Source organism: Trichomycterus rosablanca, chromosome 2 (assembly GCF_030014385.1).
Source record: "Trichomycterus rosablanca isolate fTriRos1 chromosome 2, fTriRos1.hap1, whole genome shotgun sequence".
Lineage (NCBI taxonomy): Eukaryota > Metazoa > Chordata > Actinopteri > Siluriformes > Trichomycteridae > Trichomycterus > Trichomycterus rosablanca.
Genome location: NC_085989.1, coordinates 18,917,719 through 18,933,733, shown reverse-complemented (window position 1 = coordinate 18,933,733; position 16,015 = coordinate 18,917,719). Strand labels below are relative to the sequence as shown.

The window sequence follows — 16,015 nt, the reverse complement described above, 5'->3', positions numbered from 1 at the left end:
GAGCTACAGTAGCTCGTCTGTTCCCCACACGGGCCAGACTTCGCTCCCCATGTGCATCAGTGAGCCTTGGTCGCCCGTGACTCACATCCACTTTGAGGATAAAATGTTCACTTGCTGCCTAATATATCCCACCCACTAACAGGTGCCGTGATGAAGAGATAATCAGTGTTATTCACTTCACCTGTCAGTGCTCATATAGATATTTACACCTCACCTTCATACCTCACCTAGATTTTAATGAACTTTAACCCATTTTTACCATTGGTGGTAATAATATAAAAGAACTGCAAATGTAAATGTTAGACTTTGTCCAGTGTTTATTTTGCAAATCTAATTTTATCATCCAAGAGAAATCCTAAGATTTTGTTTGATACAATTAATACCATTGTTTCGCCACCAGTTACAACATTGCCATGTGTGTCTGTTGAGGATTGCAACAGATTTCTTTCTTTTTTTGTTGATAGGGTAATGGCTATTAGATCTAATATTCAGACAAGGTCGGATCTATCTATTATTGGTCCTCCAGGTCTTTTTATTGCTTTGGATTCTTTCCAACCTATCAATTTAGAAATGTTAGACCTATATCTAAACTCCCATTTTTATCAAAAATTTTAGAAAAAGTGGTAGCTAACCAGCTCACTGCTTTTCTGGAGAAATATAATATTTTTGATAAGTTTCAGTCAGGATTTCGAAAGGGAAACTCAACGGAGACCGCTCTTTTGAGGGTTTCCAATGATTTGTTAATGTCTTCTGATGCAGGTGAATGTTCTGTTTTGGTTTTGCTTGACCTTAGCTCTGCGTTTGATACTGTAGATCATCAAATTTTGCTAGATAGGTTACGTGACTGGGTGGGCTTATCGGGCATAGCGCTAGATTGGTTTAAATCATATCTGACTGAGAGAAGTTTTGCTGTATCTATTGGAGATGTTGGGTCAGTTTCTGTTCCACTACTTTGTGGTGTTCCACAAGGATCAGTTTTGGGGCCACTTTTATTTTCTTTGTATATGTTGCCTCTGGGACAGATTATTAATAGTTTTAATATTGCTTATCACTTATTTGCTGATGATATCCAATTATATTTTTCATTTAAACCTAATGAGTTGCATAATATAAGTAGACTCTTAGACTGTGTAGGTGCTATTAGGGACTGGACAGCAAATAATTTTCTACAGCTCAATGCAGAAAAGACTGAGGTCATGATTATTGCCCCTGATAAGGTGACTCCCTTAATTGAAATTGGTCTTGGACCTCTCTTCTCTGCTGTCCATTCAGATTTAAGAAATCTAGGTGTTGTTTTTAATCAGTCATTGTTGTTTGACACACATGTTAAACAGCTGACTAGATCTTGCTTTTTTCATTTAAGAAATATAAGCAAATTGAGATCTATAGTTTCAAATGCTGACCTAGAGATGATTATACATGCTTTTATTTCATCTCGTATTGACTACTGCAATGCCCTGTTTTCTGTTCTTAGTATGTCTGCTTGTGATCGGTTGCAGATAATACAGAATGCTGCTGCTAGATTACTTACGAGCTCAAATAGACGGTGTCACATAACCCCACTGTTAAGATCTCTACACTGGCTTCCTGTGCAGTATAGGATCCCATCTATATATCAGAGCTACTTCACCCATATGTATCAGGGCGCTCTCTTAGGTCTAGCAAGCTGAACTTGCTGTCTGTCCCACGCTCCCGCTTAAAGTCTCGTGGGGATCGCGCGTTTGAGGTAAACGCTCCAAAATTATGGAATGCACTACCCAACTTTCTTATTTAATCATTTATTTGCTTTTTTATTTATTATTATTATTATTGTTGTTTAATTTATTTTATGTTGTGTTTTATTATGTACGTAGATGAGTGTATATTTTGTCATGCAATGTTTTTGTAAAGCACTTTGTGATTCTTATCTGTGAAAAGTGCTATATAAATAAATTTTACTTACTTACTTACTTACTTTGTGATCGAATGAAACTCTATTATTTAAGGCTAGTGCTGAAATATGAAATGAAGTCTGAATCTTTATAGCGCACTTCACAAAATATAAATGGTTGGCATCAGTGGTCTCTGATTACATAATGTAATGTGTAATGTGAGTCTAAAAAGAGCAGAATGGGGTCCATCAAAAAGATTGCGAAGTCTTTAACAGTAGGATGTTCAATCAGTGGAAGGACTGAAAAATACAAATTGCGTACAATATTTCGAAACACACACACAATCAGGCCTTGTTGCTTTGGACTGGGCTGTAAATCACTTTAAATTGTCTCCAGATTACATGTGCATGTTCACAATCATAACTTGATCTTGAACTTGTTGCAAAACTTGCCTACTTTCAGAAAGTTATACTGTTGTTTACTCCTAATGATTAACCCAGTACATTTCTTACACAAGAACTGGCATAACCTTGCACTGGTAAGCATTATAAGCACAATCATACTGACCTTTTCTTGGGTCTCAGGGTTTAATTACGCTAAAAAACCTTCCAGAAATTCTTTGCAACACTAATTAAGACTAATGCTGTTACACATGGGATAACTTCTTACCAAAGTTTATGTAGTTTTATCCTACTTTCATACACTAGACCAAAACAATAACTTTAAAAGTGTCAACATGAGTTTATGTTTGACATTTTCACTGCCTTCAGAGATTTATTACACAGTTAAAAGCTAAAGATTCCTTGGACTAACTTTAGAAGGGATTTAATTGTCTGAAGGAGCTCTATCATATTTATTCACCATATCAGACTGGTGAACCATTTGGATTTAAAAAACAGTATTTCATCTAAAGTGAGTGGACACCTGCCCATTAGCTTTTTGGACATCCAATTTTAAACTATGCATTATTATATTAATATTAAGATTTATGTCCTAGTTAAAACATTGCAAGACAATACACAAAAAATTAGAGAAAATTGTAAAATAAAAGCATTTTTACTGGTTGTCTCAGATGTTTGACCTCCTTCACTAGGTAACAGTTGCTGCAAATGTATCATTTAACATGAACATTTTCAGCATTTAGCAGACGCTTTTATCCAAAGCAACTTACAATTGTGACTGATACAGTTTGAGCAATTACAGGGTTAAGGGCCTTGCTCAATGGCGCAACAGTGGCAGCTTGGAAGTGGTGGGGCTTGAACCAGCAACCTTAGATTACTAGTCCATTACCAAGTGTCAGTTTAAATTAGCTTCCATCACAGGGCAGACACACATACACACACACACACACACAGAATTTTTGAATTCTTTAAAAACTTTATTAATCACAAGTAGAAAAAAAAGATTTCCAATATTTTCACTGATCAACTTCATTGTATTTTGAAACTAAAAAACACAATTACAATTTGTTGCAACACACTCCAAAAAATGTGGGACAGATGCATGTTTATTACTGTGTTTCATCAGCTTTACTGTTAATGAGTCTTTTTAATGGTTTGTGAACTAATGAAACTAATTGTTGCTGTTTTGCTAATGAGAATTTTTCCATTCTTGCTTGGTACTACACTTCAGCTGCTCAACAGTCCGTGGTCACTGTCGTCTGATTTCCCTCTTCATGCGGCACCTAACATTTTTCAAAAGGAGGCACCCAGGTGGCGCCGAGATTCTGAAATCCTCGGTTTGCAACTCGCCGTTTAGATGGCTGGGAGCCATCTAGCGAGCATAATTGGCAGTGCCTGCAGCAGACACGGTTCTGCTAGGGCGGGATGACCGGACTATGTGGGTGGGGTCTTCAAACACTGTGTAAGGGACCAGATTGACAGATAGAGATGCGCCTGTGCAGAATGCATAAGTGAAAAAGGGCTAAGGTCTGCGCAGGTCGGAGGAGGCGTGAGCAGCAATATACCCTCCTCAAATGCTGCAGAAGACAAATTGACTATGCTAAATTGGGAGAAAATGCATAAATAAAAACTTCGAAAGGAAACAGACAGGCACACACATTCTGTGTCTACAAAGTCATGCTGCTGTATTGCTTGCTGAATAAGGCCTGGCATTGTCTTGTTGAAGTAATCATAGACTTCCCACTAAAAGATGTTGCCTTGATGGCAGAAGGTCTTTCTCTAAAATCCTAATACAGTGGAACCTCGAATTAAAAAATGTCCAAAACATGCACATATGGTAAACAGTAAAATGAACAATGTAAATAGATATGTAAATATGTCACGTAAAACCTGTAAATAAACATTTTATATAAAGAGATTTTATTTACCTTGTGTGGTGAAGGAGATGTTTTTTTTGCCGTGATCGTATTGTGGGGAGTATCTATTATTCTGAGCACTGCTGGTGGCTACTGGAGCAGCGCTGTTGCATAACTAAGCACTAGAACTTGCAAAAATTAAGCATAAAATACATCATTAAAGGCGAGAACAAAGCGAGCCTCCCAACAAAATAAAGCCTATCATGTAGAGTCTCATTAGAGAGACGTGTGCTGGCTAGTGGACAATTACTAAACTACTGGTCTTGGTACGCTTCTCGCAGGTATTTAAACAATCGGACCAGACATTTAGTTTTCCACATTTTGTCCCTTAATTCCAAAGTCCGTTAAATGGAGGTCCTTCAAATTGAAGTTCCACTGTATACATCTCTGTGTCAATGGTATCTTCACAGCTATACAAGTCACCCATGGACTAAGGCAACATGACAGATGTTGGCTTTTGCATCTTTCACTGATAACAGTCTTCTTTATCTCTTGTCCTTTTCATGTTTGGCACAGAGAACTCTCTGTCCCAAAACAGGCTGTGGACTCATCTGACCACAGCACATACACAGATCAGCCATAACATTAAAACCACCTCCTTGTTTCTACACTTACTGTCCATTTTATCAGCTCCACTTACCATATAGAAGCACTTTGTAGTTCTACAGTTACTGACTGTAGTCCATCTATTTCTCTACATACTCTTCAATGGCCAGGATCCCCACAGAGTAAGTATTATTTGGGTGTTGGATCATTCTCAGGCTTGCAGTGACACTGACATGGTGGTGGTGTGTTAGTGTGTGTTGTGCTGGTATGAGTGGATCAGACACAGCAGCGCTGCTGGAGTTTTTAAATACCGTGTCCACTCACTGTCTACTCTATTAGACACTCCTACCTAGTTGGTCCACCTTGTAGATGTAAAGTCAGAGACGATCGCTCATCTTCATCAGTGGTCACAGGACGCTGCCCACAGGGGCGTTGTTGGCCGGATATATTTTTGGTTGGTGGACTATTCTCAGTCCAGCAGTGACAGTAAGGTGTTTAAAAACTCCATCAGCGCTGCTGTGTCGTATCCACTCATACCAGCACAACACACACTAACACACCACCACCATGTCAGTGTCACTGCAGGGCTGAGAATGATCCACCACCCAAATAATACCTACTCTGTAGTGGTCCTGGGAGAGTCCTGACCATTGAAGAACAGCATGAAAGGGGGCTAACAAAGCATGCAGAGAAACAGATGGACTACAGTCAGTAATTGTAGAACTACAAAGTGTTCCTATATGGTAAGTGGAGCTGATAAAATGGACAGTAAGTGTAGAAACAAGGAGGTGGTTTTAATGTTATGGCTGATCTGTGTATTTTTACTGTCTTTGAGCATAGAATTGAAGTAGTGCTTCTGCTTTGTGTAATGAAGTTTCAGGTTGCAATTCTTGATGCAGTAATAAACTGTGTTAAGTGGCAACAGTTTTCTGAAGTATTCCCAAGCCCATGTGGCTATATTTATCACAGTAGAATGACGAATTTCTCATGCGACGTCACCTGAGAGCTTAAATTTCACGTACATTTAACAGTTGTTTTCGGCTTTACCCTACACAGACTGGGATCTCTTAAGAATTCTTGAATCTTTTTACAATATTATGAACAGTAGATGGTAAAACACTATTTTTTGCAATCTTATATTGAGAAATGTTCTTATTTTAACTGATTGGCAATTTCCTCCTGAAGTTTGGCACAAAGTGATGAGCCACAATCCATAATTGCTTGTAAAGATCTTTTAGTGGATCCTTATTTTAATAACCAATTATAATTCTCTCACCTGTTAACAATTTACCTGATAATTGTGGAATACTGTAACTTGCATATAAAATGTAAATAACCCCTTGAATATTTTTTTACACTGACTTCTTTGTAGTCTCTAGGGGTCTCTTTCAGGATCCCTTTGATCTTTTTCTACATGGTGCCATCCATCTCAGTGGGGAATAAATCTGCCGAGATGACATTTAATAAAGAATTCAATCTTTATATGGATTATCTGAATCATAAGCAACAATAAAACTACAGCTTGGAAGATTCTCATTCCTTCACTGACTTCCACTCAGGGGGGTGAGCAGAGTATGGTTGTGGGAGGGGGGAGTCAAAAGTCGGGTGGGGATATTCCCTAGGTTCTCCACCATGCCAACCAATCTCTCCACGAACATGCTATCATCACCATGACGACGGAGGCTGGGAAATTAGCAAGTGGCAGGGAGCTGGGAGTTCACCCTGCTTCACAGGAGAAATACATCTGCCCCCTCTACTGTGGATTAGAGCCTAATAAAATAAATTGAGCTCAGTAGGAAAGGCTTCTTGCTGCTGTGAGACAAAAACCCTTTACCTGTTGCACTCAGGATGTGTTCTTCTAACTAGGTAGTGACAGGAATGGCAATATATCCGCCCTCTTATAAGAGCTGCTTCTACAGAGAGAATCCTACAGTTATGAACCCTTTAAAGAGTTAACTCTGCAAATTACATATGTATTAATATGTTCTGATCCTTATCCCATTCATAATCATAGTGAAACACTTTCTATCTAACCAATAACATGTTATCTATTGTATTTTATGCAGACTTGTTAAGGTAAACTATATAACCAAATGTATGCACACCTGAGACCATGATCTTGTTTGACATCCCATTCCTAAACCATGGGCATTGATAGAATTCCTTTATTTGTCATATATACAGCGATCGGCCATAGCATTAAAACCACCTCCTTGTTTCTACACTCACTGTCCAGTTTATCATCTCTATTATCATAGAAGCACTTTGTATAGATGTAGTCCATCTGTTTCTCTACATACTGTTTTAACCTCCTTTTACTCTGTTCTTCAATGGTCAGGAACCCCACAGAACCACCACAGAGAGCAGGTATTATTTAGGTGGTGGATGATTCTTAGCACTGCAGTGACAATGACATGGTTGTTTTTTGTTAGTGTGTGTTGTGCTGGTATGAGTGGATCAGACATAGCAGCGCTGCTGGAGTTTTTAAATACCGTCTCCACTTACTGTCCACTCGATTAGACACTCCTACCTAGTTGGTCCACCTTGTAGATTTAGAGTCAGAGGCGATCGCTCATCTATTGCTGCTGTTTGAGTTGGTCATCTTCTAGACCTCCATCAGTGGTCACAGGACGCTGCCCATGGGGCGTTGTTGGCTGGATGTTTTGGTTAGTGGACTATTCTCAGTACAGCAGTGACAGTGAGGTGTTTAAAAACTCCATCAGCATTGCTGTGTCTTATCCACTCATACCAGCACAACACACACTAACACACCACCACCACCATGTCAGTGTTACTGCAAGGCTGAGAATGATCCAACACCCAAAAAATACCTACTGTGTAGTGGTCCAGGGAGAGTCCTGACCATTGACCAAGAACAGCATGAAAGCAGGCTAACAAAGTATGTAGAAAAATAGATGGACTTCAATCAGTAATTGTAGAACTACAAAGTGCTCCTATATGGAAAGTGGAGCTGATAAAATGGACAGTGAGTGTAGAAACAAAAAGGTGGTTTTAATGTTATGGCTGATCTTTCCTAGATGCTCACATATTTGTTCTAATCTGGGTTGTGAAAAACTAACCAATATATTTTTGTTATGCAAAATATTGTAATATTTTAGCATTTAAACATTTGTAGATGATACATATAGTTCTCTAGAGTTCTGTTTTTCTACCAGTTTTAATGAGGCTTGTTATTGCACATGACAGACACCTTAGCAGTCCAAATAAGCTGCATGCCACAGTCAGATACTTATCTTCGAGTGGTACATCCTATCCTTTTTCCAAATAACTCGATGTAAACAAGTGTGAGATGCTCTTTCACAGAACACATTTCTTTTACATGTTGCAGGGTTGCCAAGGGGAACGGCGAGTTCTTTGAGCGCATGAACAAAATTGTTCAGAAGCAAGATAGCCTGTTAGCTGCAAATCAAGCTGAGGTGAGTATAGCAGAACCTCAGCAGGTCTTCTCTCTTCCATCCCACACTGGATCTTACTACAGCAAGGCATGTCTGAGAAGAGTAGTATATAATGTTAGGACAGAATGACTAGGCTGGTCACAAGCTGCTTCCTGTGGGCTTTGGATCCACACAAAAAGCCAGTGTTATTAAACTGAATTACTTCTAAGACTGAGAAGAATGAACTCAAGATGCACAATGCTTAATCAAGGTAGAAAATACTGTGGCTTAAGAGCCTCAAACACAAGTGACTCAAGAAAGTACAGAATGAAAAATAGATGGAAAAAAAGGTGGCCAAAATAACAGAAACAAGACAAAAGAAGCCTACTAAAAACCGCAACCCAATGCGCTGTCATTCTACTTGAACATAAGATTATGCCTTACCCAGCAAACGTTTGAAAACTTAGCTTTCCTGAACCACTCAAGAATATAAATTTCCTTTATTTTAAATGCCCCCAAGTGTTATTGTTACAACAGCAATATGCTTTGGATCACAGTTTTCCTGAAAAATAAACTTTCTCACCAGTTCTTAGATCTCTTTGTAATGTGTAGCATAATGTATTTTTTAAATCTTTTTGCTAATAATGCACACACTAACATATTTTACAGTAAAAATGGTGGTATCTAGTTACCTATTTGCTGTTGCAGATTTATGGTAGACACATGACTTAAAATTCAAACCCAAAAATAAAGTTCTATCAGACTGGATGATACAGATTTACACTCTTTTGTTTAGAATAAGTGATATTTTTGTTTACACCAAAACTAGAGGGACATATGCAGCTAAGTACACCGAGATCCCAGAAGAAAACCTGCTCCAGAGCGCTCTGGACCTCAGACTAGGGTGAAGGTTTACCTTCCAACATGATACAACGACCCAAAGCACACAGCCAAGAGAACAAAGGAGTGGCTTTGTAGAAAGTTTGTGAATGTCCTTGAGTGGCCCAGTCAGAGCCCAGACCTGAATCAAATCAAACATCTGTGGAAGGAGCTGAACATGGCTGTGTACTGACGCTCCCCATCCAACCTGACGCAGCTTGTAAGGATATGCCAAGAGGAATGGGCAAAAATGTTCAGAAACAAGTGTGCCAGGCTCATAGCTTCAAGTGCATGAACCAAGTATTAGGCTAAGGGTGTGTACACATATTTAACCCCAAAACGATTTTTGTCAGTAAAATAAAATTGCATATTTTCTAAACCTTGTTTTCACTTCATAATTATTGGTGATTGTGTGGAGATGTTTGAGGCAAAAAAAGAACTCAATCTACTGTATTATAGAATGAGTCTGTAATGTAATAAAACGTGGGGAAGATGAAAGGGGTGTGCAGACTTTTCGGCTTGACTGTATTTCTGTTCCAAATGAAAGTAAAAAACCCTTTCTCAAAAAATTTTAGTCACTTATTTTATAGAAGCAGTCTGGATGAACTGCTACTGCTTAGTCCATGTTTACGTGAATACTAGTGATTGTGTTGCAGCAGAATAATAATTTCATTACAGTTTTTTCCAAATGGCTGTTTCTTTTACCCATAAAAGAGAGACTCTTCAGACATCTTACTGTGCAGTGTGTAGCCTTCAGACAAGTAGGCATAGACACTATTATTTCAAAAAAAATCCACAGCCTATGAATAATTCTTTACTGTGCACGATAGAAAGACATAGACTATTGTAATGGCAGAATTAGATCATTAAATGCATTTAAGCATTTTAAATGGTGCTTAATTATGCCAGCTAATGATAGCACTAAGGTCGTTATTAAGCATTTAACATATTTCTTCTGTTTTGTGTTTCATATGTTTCGTTTATTTCTCTCTTTATTACATTTTACAAGGATGAGATTATAGCAGGTCCACCTCCGCCAGAGTGTACAGACCAGGCATTTGTTCCAGTGAAAGCCACCAGAAATGAAGTGAGTCTTTTTACCTTCTCTAGAAAAGGCTAAGTGGTTCTTAACCTTTTTGAATAATGGACCCCTTTAAGAAAATGGTGAAAGAAAAGCAATGGACCCCTTTCCTAATTTTTTTCCTCTTTTTCTCAGATTTTTTCCCCCCAATTTTCTCCCCTAATCTAGTCGTATCCAATTACCCTGGTTACATTACACTTCACGTCTACCGATACAAACCTCCACTTCTGACTGAGGAGCTTCGCAACTGACACACGCCCCCTCTGACACGTGAGCAGTACCGACTGCTTCTTTTCACCTGCACAAGGCTCATACCTGCTCATACACAGACCAGCCTTGTGCACAGAGAGCCGCACCCTGATCAGCATTATTCCCCAACTCTGCGCATGCACCAGCAATCAGCAAGCAGAGGTCATAATTGAACCAGTTATGAGGAACCCTGGTCCGGCTCATCCCACCCCGAACAACAGCCAATCGTTGTTCATGTGGTCGCCCAGCCCAGCCGGATGGCAGAGCTGAGATTCAATATGATGCATTAGAGATCCCAGCTCTGTGTGCTAACGTGTTTTACCACTGCGCCACATGAGCGGCCTTCCCTAACATTTTTTGATGATAATAAAACACAAGGAGATAAAAATACAGAACATCAAACTTACATTTTTAATAAAATTTTTTGACCTTCACAGGCTCACTCAAGAGGTCAATGTTAAGATCCCTTGCTCTAGATATTATAATGCACTAAGCAGTGCACTACTGGGTTAATGCCCAATTTCTATGCCAGTGTTATCTAAATGTTCATTTAATTAATTAAAAAAAGGTGTGTGATTTGTAGATATACAAATATATATATTTAAAAAAACAGAATTGCATTGCAGCATATGGACTGACTTTTTGAAAATCTATTTGCATTTCAGCAGCATTTCTAGATGATCACAAATTGCTGCATGCACACACACACAATAGGCAGTATTTTTTTCTGGGGTTTAATTACTGTAATTGCCCTTTAATCACAAATTCCTTTGATTAGATATTGTTTTCTGTATTGCAAAAGTGATCTGTAATAATATTTACACTACAAAAACAGAGACGGATATGAAATTACACATCAGAAAAAGTTGGGACAGTATGGAAAATGCAAATAAAATAAAAATGCAGTGTTTCTTACATTTACTTTGACTTTTATGTGATTGCAAACAGTTTGAACCCAATATATTTCATGTTTTGTCTGATCAACTTCATTTAATTTGTTAATATACCTCCATTCCTGCATTTCAGGCCTGTGACTCATTCAAAAAAAAGTTGGGACGGGGGCAATTTAAGGCTAGTAATGAGATGAAAAAACTACATAATGATGTGATTCCAAACAGGTAATTGTAATCATGGTTAAGCATCCAGGAAAGGCTGAGTCTTTGATGAGCAAAGATGGCCAGAGGATCTTCAGTTTGCATCAGGAACCGCCAGTCAACAATAGCTGATATAACCACATGGGTGAGGGATTACTTTAACAAACCTTTGTCAAGCACTACAATACAGAGTTACATGCACAAATACCACTTAAAACTTTACTGTGCAAAAAAGAAGCCTTATGTTAACTATGTCCAGAAGTGGCGTCAACTTCTCTGGGCTCTGAGGCATCTAGGATGGACCATCACACAGTGGAAATGTGTACTGTGGTCAGATAAATCAGCCTAAGTGTGGTGAAAAGGAATAATAGGCAATATTACAAAGTGGTAAATGCTTTACTGTCCCAACTTTTTTTGGAATGTGTTGCAGGCAGAAGTTAAGCAGACAGAAATCTCAGGTTCATCCTGTCTGCAGTAAAATAAAAATCAAAGTAAATGTAAGAAACTCTGTGTCGTTTTATTATTTGTATTTTTTATGCTGTCCCAATTTTTCTAATTTGGGGTTGTAAAAACTCATATATTTGTGTCAAGGAGCTTATAAAGAGTAGGGCCATTCTTTACCTCCTTAACAGCCCTTTGGGAATTCCCTTTAAAGGAAATAATATAGAATCCTTAAGAAAGAATGGTTTATATAACAGTTAAATAATGCCTAAATCAAGTAACTATGAAGATTATGGATTAAGCTCAACTTTATTCTAGTAATAATCAAATTTATCAATTATCAAATTATCTTATCGAATTAAGCAGCATGTATGGGAATATGTTTTTCTATACAATAACATTAAAAATTGGAAGCATTTTATGTATTTTTTGTAAGCTACATTTTGTTTCAGTCAATTCATGTTATTGCACAGATACTTTCCTAAGTAATCTTTCCTACAGTAATCCCTTATTAGTATTAATACTACTACTTTTACTACTTAGAAAATGTAGATATGCTTTAAGCAATTTGCCACTAGTCATATTTCAAGAATACTGCTACAATAGAATGTTACTGGATTTGTACATGATAAGAAGTGTGTCAATTGCATTGCATCATGTCCAAAACCCAGTTCTAGCTAATTTAGACCAATTCCTATGTTAACTGTGGAATTTCCCACTGTCCTACAAGGTCACCAACAAGATATATAAGGATGTTTAGTTTATCATTTGTTATCGCATACACAGAGCCTCTGTGTGAGCCTTCTTTGTAGACAAGATTAAAACTTTTCTACCCACAATCCAGTTTTTGAGGTATTTTATTAAGGGTTTTTCCACCACATAGCCATTTGTTACTGATGTTACTGGGCGAAGGATAAAATATGACAAATTGTGGCAAGACCCAGGTGTCACTTTCTGGGCTACAATGTGCTAGCAAGAAACTCCTAATGAGGGCACTCTATGAGGGCACTTAGTGCATAGAGGTAGCATAAGTACATTTGGTATTAGTGGTTGTTCTGGCTATGTGTCAATTAAGTAAAAGTACAGGCTGAATAGAAGCATTGTGTTCTCTGCATAACAAGCATAATAGTCTTCTAAGCCATTTCTAGGACATATATAACTATATTTAAGTCTAGACGGTCATAAGGAAACTTTGTTTTCAGTAAAATGATTCTCTAAAAACTTTTCATTTTAGATTACAATTGTTTTATTTCAGCTTGATTTATTATATGAAGAATCAATATATACTGTGGTCCATCGGGTCGGGGTGCCATTACCTGAGTATGTTACCAATGAAGAGGACTTGTTCAGCTATCTGCAAAAGGTGGGAACCTTTTTTCTTTTATCTTATGTATACAGTAATACATTATACATGTCTATACATTATATACATTATTATACACTGATCAGCCGTAACATTAAAACCACCTCCTTGGCTCTACACTCACTGTCCATTTTATCAGCTCCACTTACCATATAGGAGCACTTTAAAGTTCTACAATTACTGACTGTAGTCCATCTATTTCTCTACATACCGTTTTAGCCTGCTTTCACCCTGTTCTTCAATGGTAAGGACCCATACAGGACCACCACAGAGCAGGTATTATTTAGGTGGTGGATCATTCTCAGCACTGCAGTGACACTGACATGGTGGTGGTGTGTTAGTGTGTGTTGTGCTGGTATGAGTGGATCAGACACAGCAGTGCTGCTGGAGTTTTTAAATACCGTGTCAACTCACTGTCCACTCCATTAGACACTCCTACCTAGTTGGCCCACCTTGTAGATGTAAAGTCAGAGATGATCACTCATCTATTGCTGCTGTTTGAGTTGTCCATCTTCAAGACCTTCATCAGTGGTCACAAGACGCTGCCCACGGGGTGCTGTTGGCTGGATATTTTTGGTTGGTGGACTATTTTCAGGCCAGCAGTGCTAGTGAGGTGTTTAAAAACTCCAGCAGCATTGCTGTGTCTGATCCACTCATACCAGCACAACACACACTAACACACCACCACTATGTCAGTGTCACTGCAGTGCTGAGAATGATCCACCACCCAAATAATACCTACTCTGTAGGGGTCCTGGAAGAGTCCTGACCCTTGAAGAACAGCATGAAAGGGGCCTTACAAAATATACAGAGAAACAGATGGACTACAGTCAGTAATTGTAGAACTACAAAGTGTTCCTATATGGTAAGTGAAGCTGATAAAATGGACAATGTGTGTAGAAACAAGGAGGTGGTTTTAATGTTATGGCTGATTGGTTTACATGTCCAACAGTATCAAAGCTTTGTGACACTGACTCATGTCACAGTAAAGAGAGGTAGAGATATTTACAGAGAGATCCATAATTATGATGATTGAATTAATTGAATTAATTATTATGCAGGACAAACATTTATCTAGACAATAGGTTTTGGTTCATGTCTCAGAATAGTTGAAGAAAGGTCCATGGCTTATTTGTTTTGATTTGTGTTTTAACAATTGAAACCGATGCTCTTGCTTCTGACTTGATTAAAGATCAAAGCCTTCTCACACTAGGCATTGATGTTCAGCACTGATATTACATTCGCTCAGTTGTCACTCCAAAAAATTGACTGCCTTCATGTCTAGCTTCTTTTTTAAGACACTTCAAACACTGTGACCAATAATCTACTTTTTTTTTTTCATCCAAACGGCTATGCTGACATTTAATGGTCAACCACTGACCACATGGCTGAAGCATTTTACCTTGAGTCTAAAATACAATCTGTCCACATCAGTAAAGTTTTTTTTTATCCAATTTCAACTTCTCACATACTAAAATAAGACTGATTTATATTACATTATACAGTATTTATATTATACTTTTATTTCAGATCTAGTACTTATCTTATTTTTAGGATAATTAAGATACATGATTTTTATCCTGCTTCTCCTGCTAAGGGTCTTAGTGTAAAATGCTTAAAAGATTAGCCACAGTGTAAGATATAATCCTTACAGCAAGTTTCAGGTGTACCCAATAAAAATTTTAATGTGATTTGTAGGACCATAAAGGTAGTGAAGTTACATTTCATGTCCACAAAGTTGCTTGAATTGCCAAGGTTTCTGCCATGTTAAATGTCACCATTTGGGGCAGAGTCTTTCCAGGTTGTTTGGGTGTTACCTTGCCTGGTAACACCACTGACAGGCTTCTGGTGACATGGACCAGACCAGAGGTTCAGTTAGGTCCACAAGAATCTGCCCCACAAAAAAATCATTTAAAGAAGATAAAGCTCATGTCGCCTTACAGTTAGAAGGTCCTGGGTTCGATTCCCAGGTGGAGTGGTCTTTCACTATATGTATTAAGAGTCCCTATAAAGGACTGTATTGGGTGCCCAGGTGGTGCAGCGGTATATTCCGCTAGCGCACCAGTGCCGAGATTCTGAACTCCTCGGTTCGAAACTCACGTTGCCACCGGTCGGCTGGGCGCCATCTAACGGGCATAATTAGCAGTGCCTGCAGGAGACACATCTCTGCTAGGGCGGGATTACCGGACTATGTGAGTGGGGTCTTCAAACACTTTGTAAGGACCCTGATTGGCAGATAAAGAGGCACCTGTGCAGAGTGCATAGGTGTAAAAGGGTTCTGCTAAGGGCTGCGCATGGGTCGGAGGAGGCGTGAGCAGCAATATACCCACTTCAACTGCAATCCGGGAATCACCAGCAGTGGAAGACAAACTGACTACACTAAATTGGGAGAAAATTGAAGAAAATGCATAAAAAATAGGAAAAAAGGACTGTATCTGTTAAATGTGTAAACAGATTTATTTATATCCTTGTGTTGCTCCATTAGGACATCCATTATTTTGAGGAATTAAATGTTTTAATTGTTAAACCATTTCTTTACTGTTGACCCGCAGGTGTTTGATATGGGCCAAGAAGAGCATGACATCATTCTGCAGAAAGTGAAAGAGGCTAAAGTAAGTGGCTTGTCATTACAGGATTTGTTTATTACTAGATACACTGCTTTATTTCTGAGCCTTCATTTTGGATCACAATAGTGTTTTCTACTTTTTATATCAATTTTTATGTCACTTACAGTTACAGATGTCTCAAATATGCTGTTTTTGCACATAGATTTTGTCTT

General features: G+C 38.3%; 1 protein-coding gene across 1 annotated transcript in view; it reads left to right on the top strand.

Annotated features, from left to right (window-relative positions):
* Nucleotides 1-16,015, top strand: part of baiap3 (BAI1 associated protein 3) — an 85,191-nt gene that overhangs the window by 27,786 nt on the left and 41,390 nt on the right. The window contains exons 2-5 of the mRNA XM_062990328.1: nucleotides 8,084-8,171; nucleotides 10,018-10,095; nucleotides 13,129-13,236; nucleotides 15,789-15,848. Of these exons, the coding sequence (XP_062846398.1) occupies nucleotides 8,084-8,171; nucleotides 10,018-10,095; nucleotides 13,129-13,236; nucleotides 15,789-15,848 (334 nt within the window). The remainder of the gene's footprint in view (nucleotides 1-8,083; nucleotides 8,172-10,017; nucleotides 10,096-13,128; nucleotides 13,237-15,788; nucleotides 15,849-16,015) is intronic.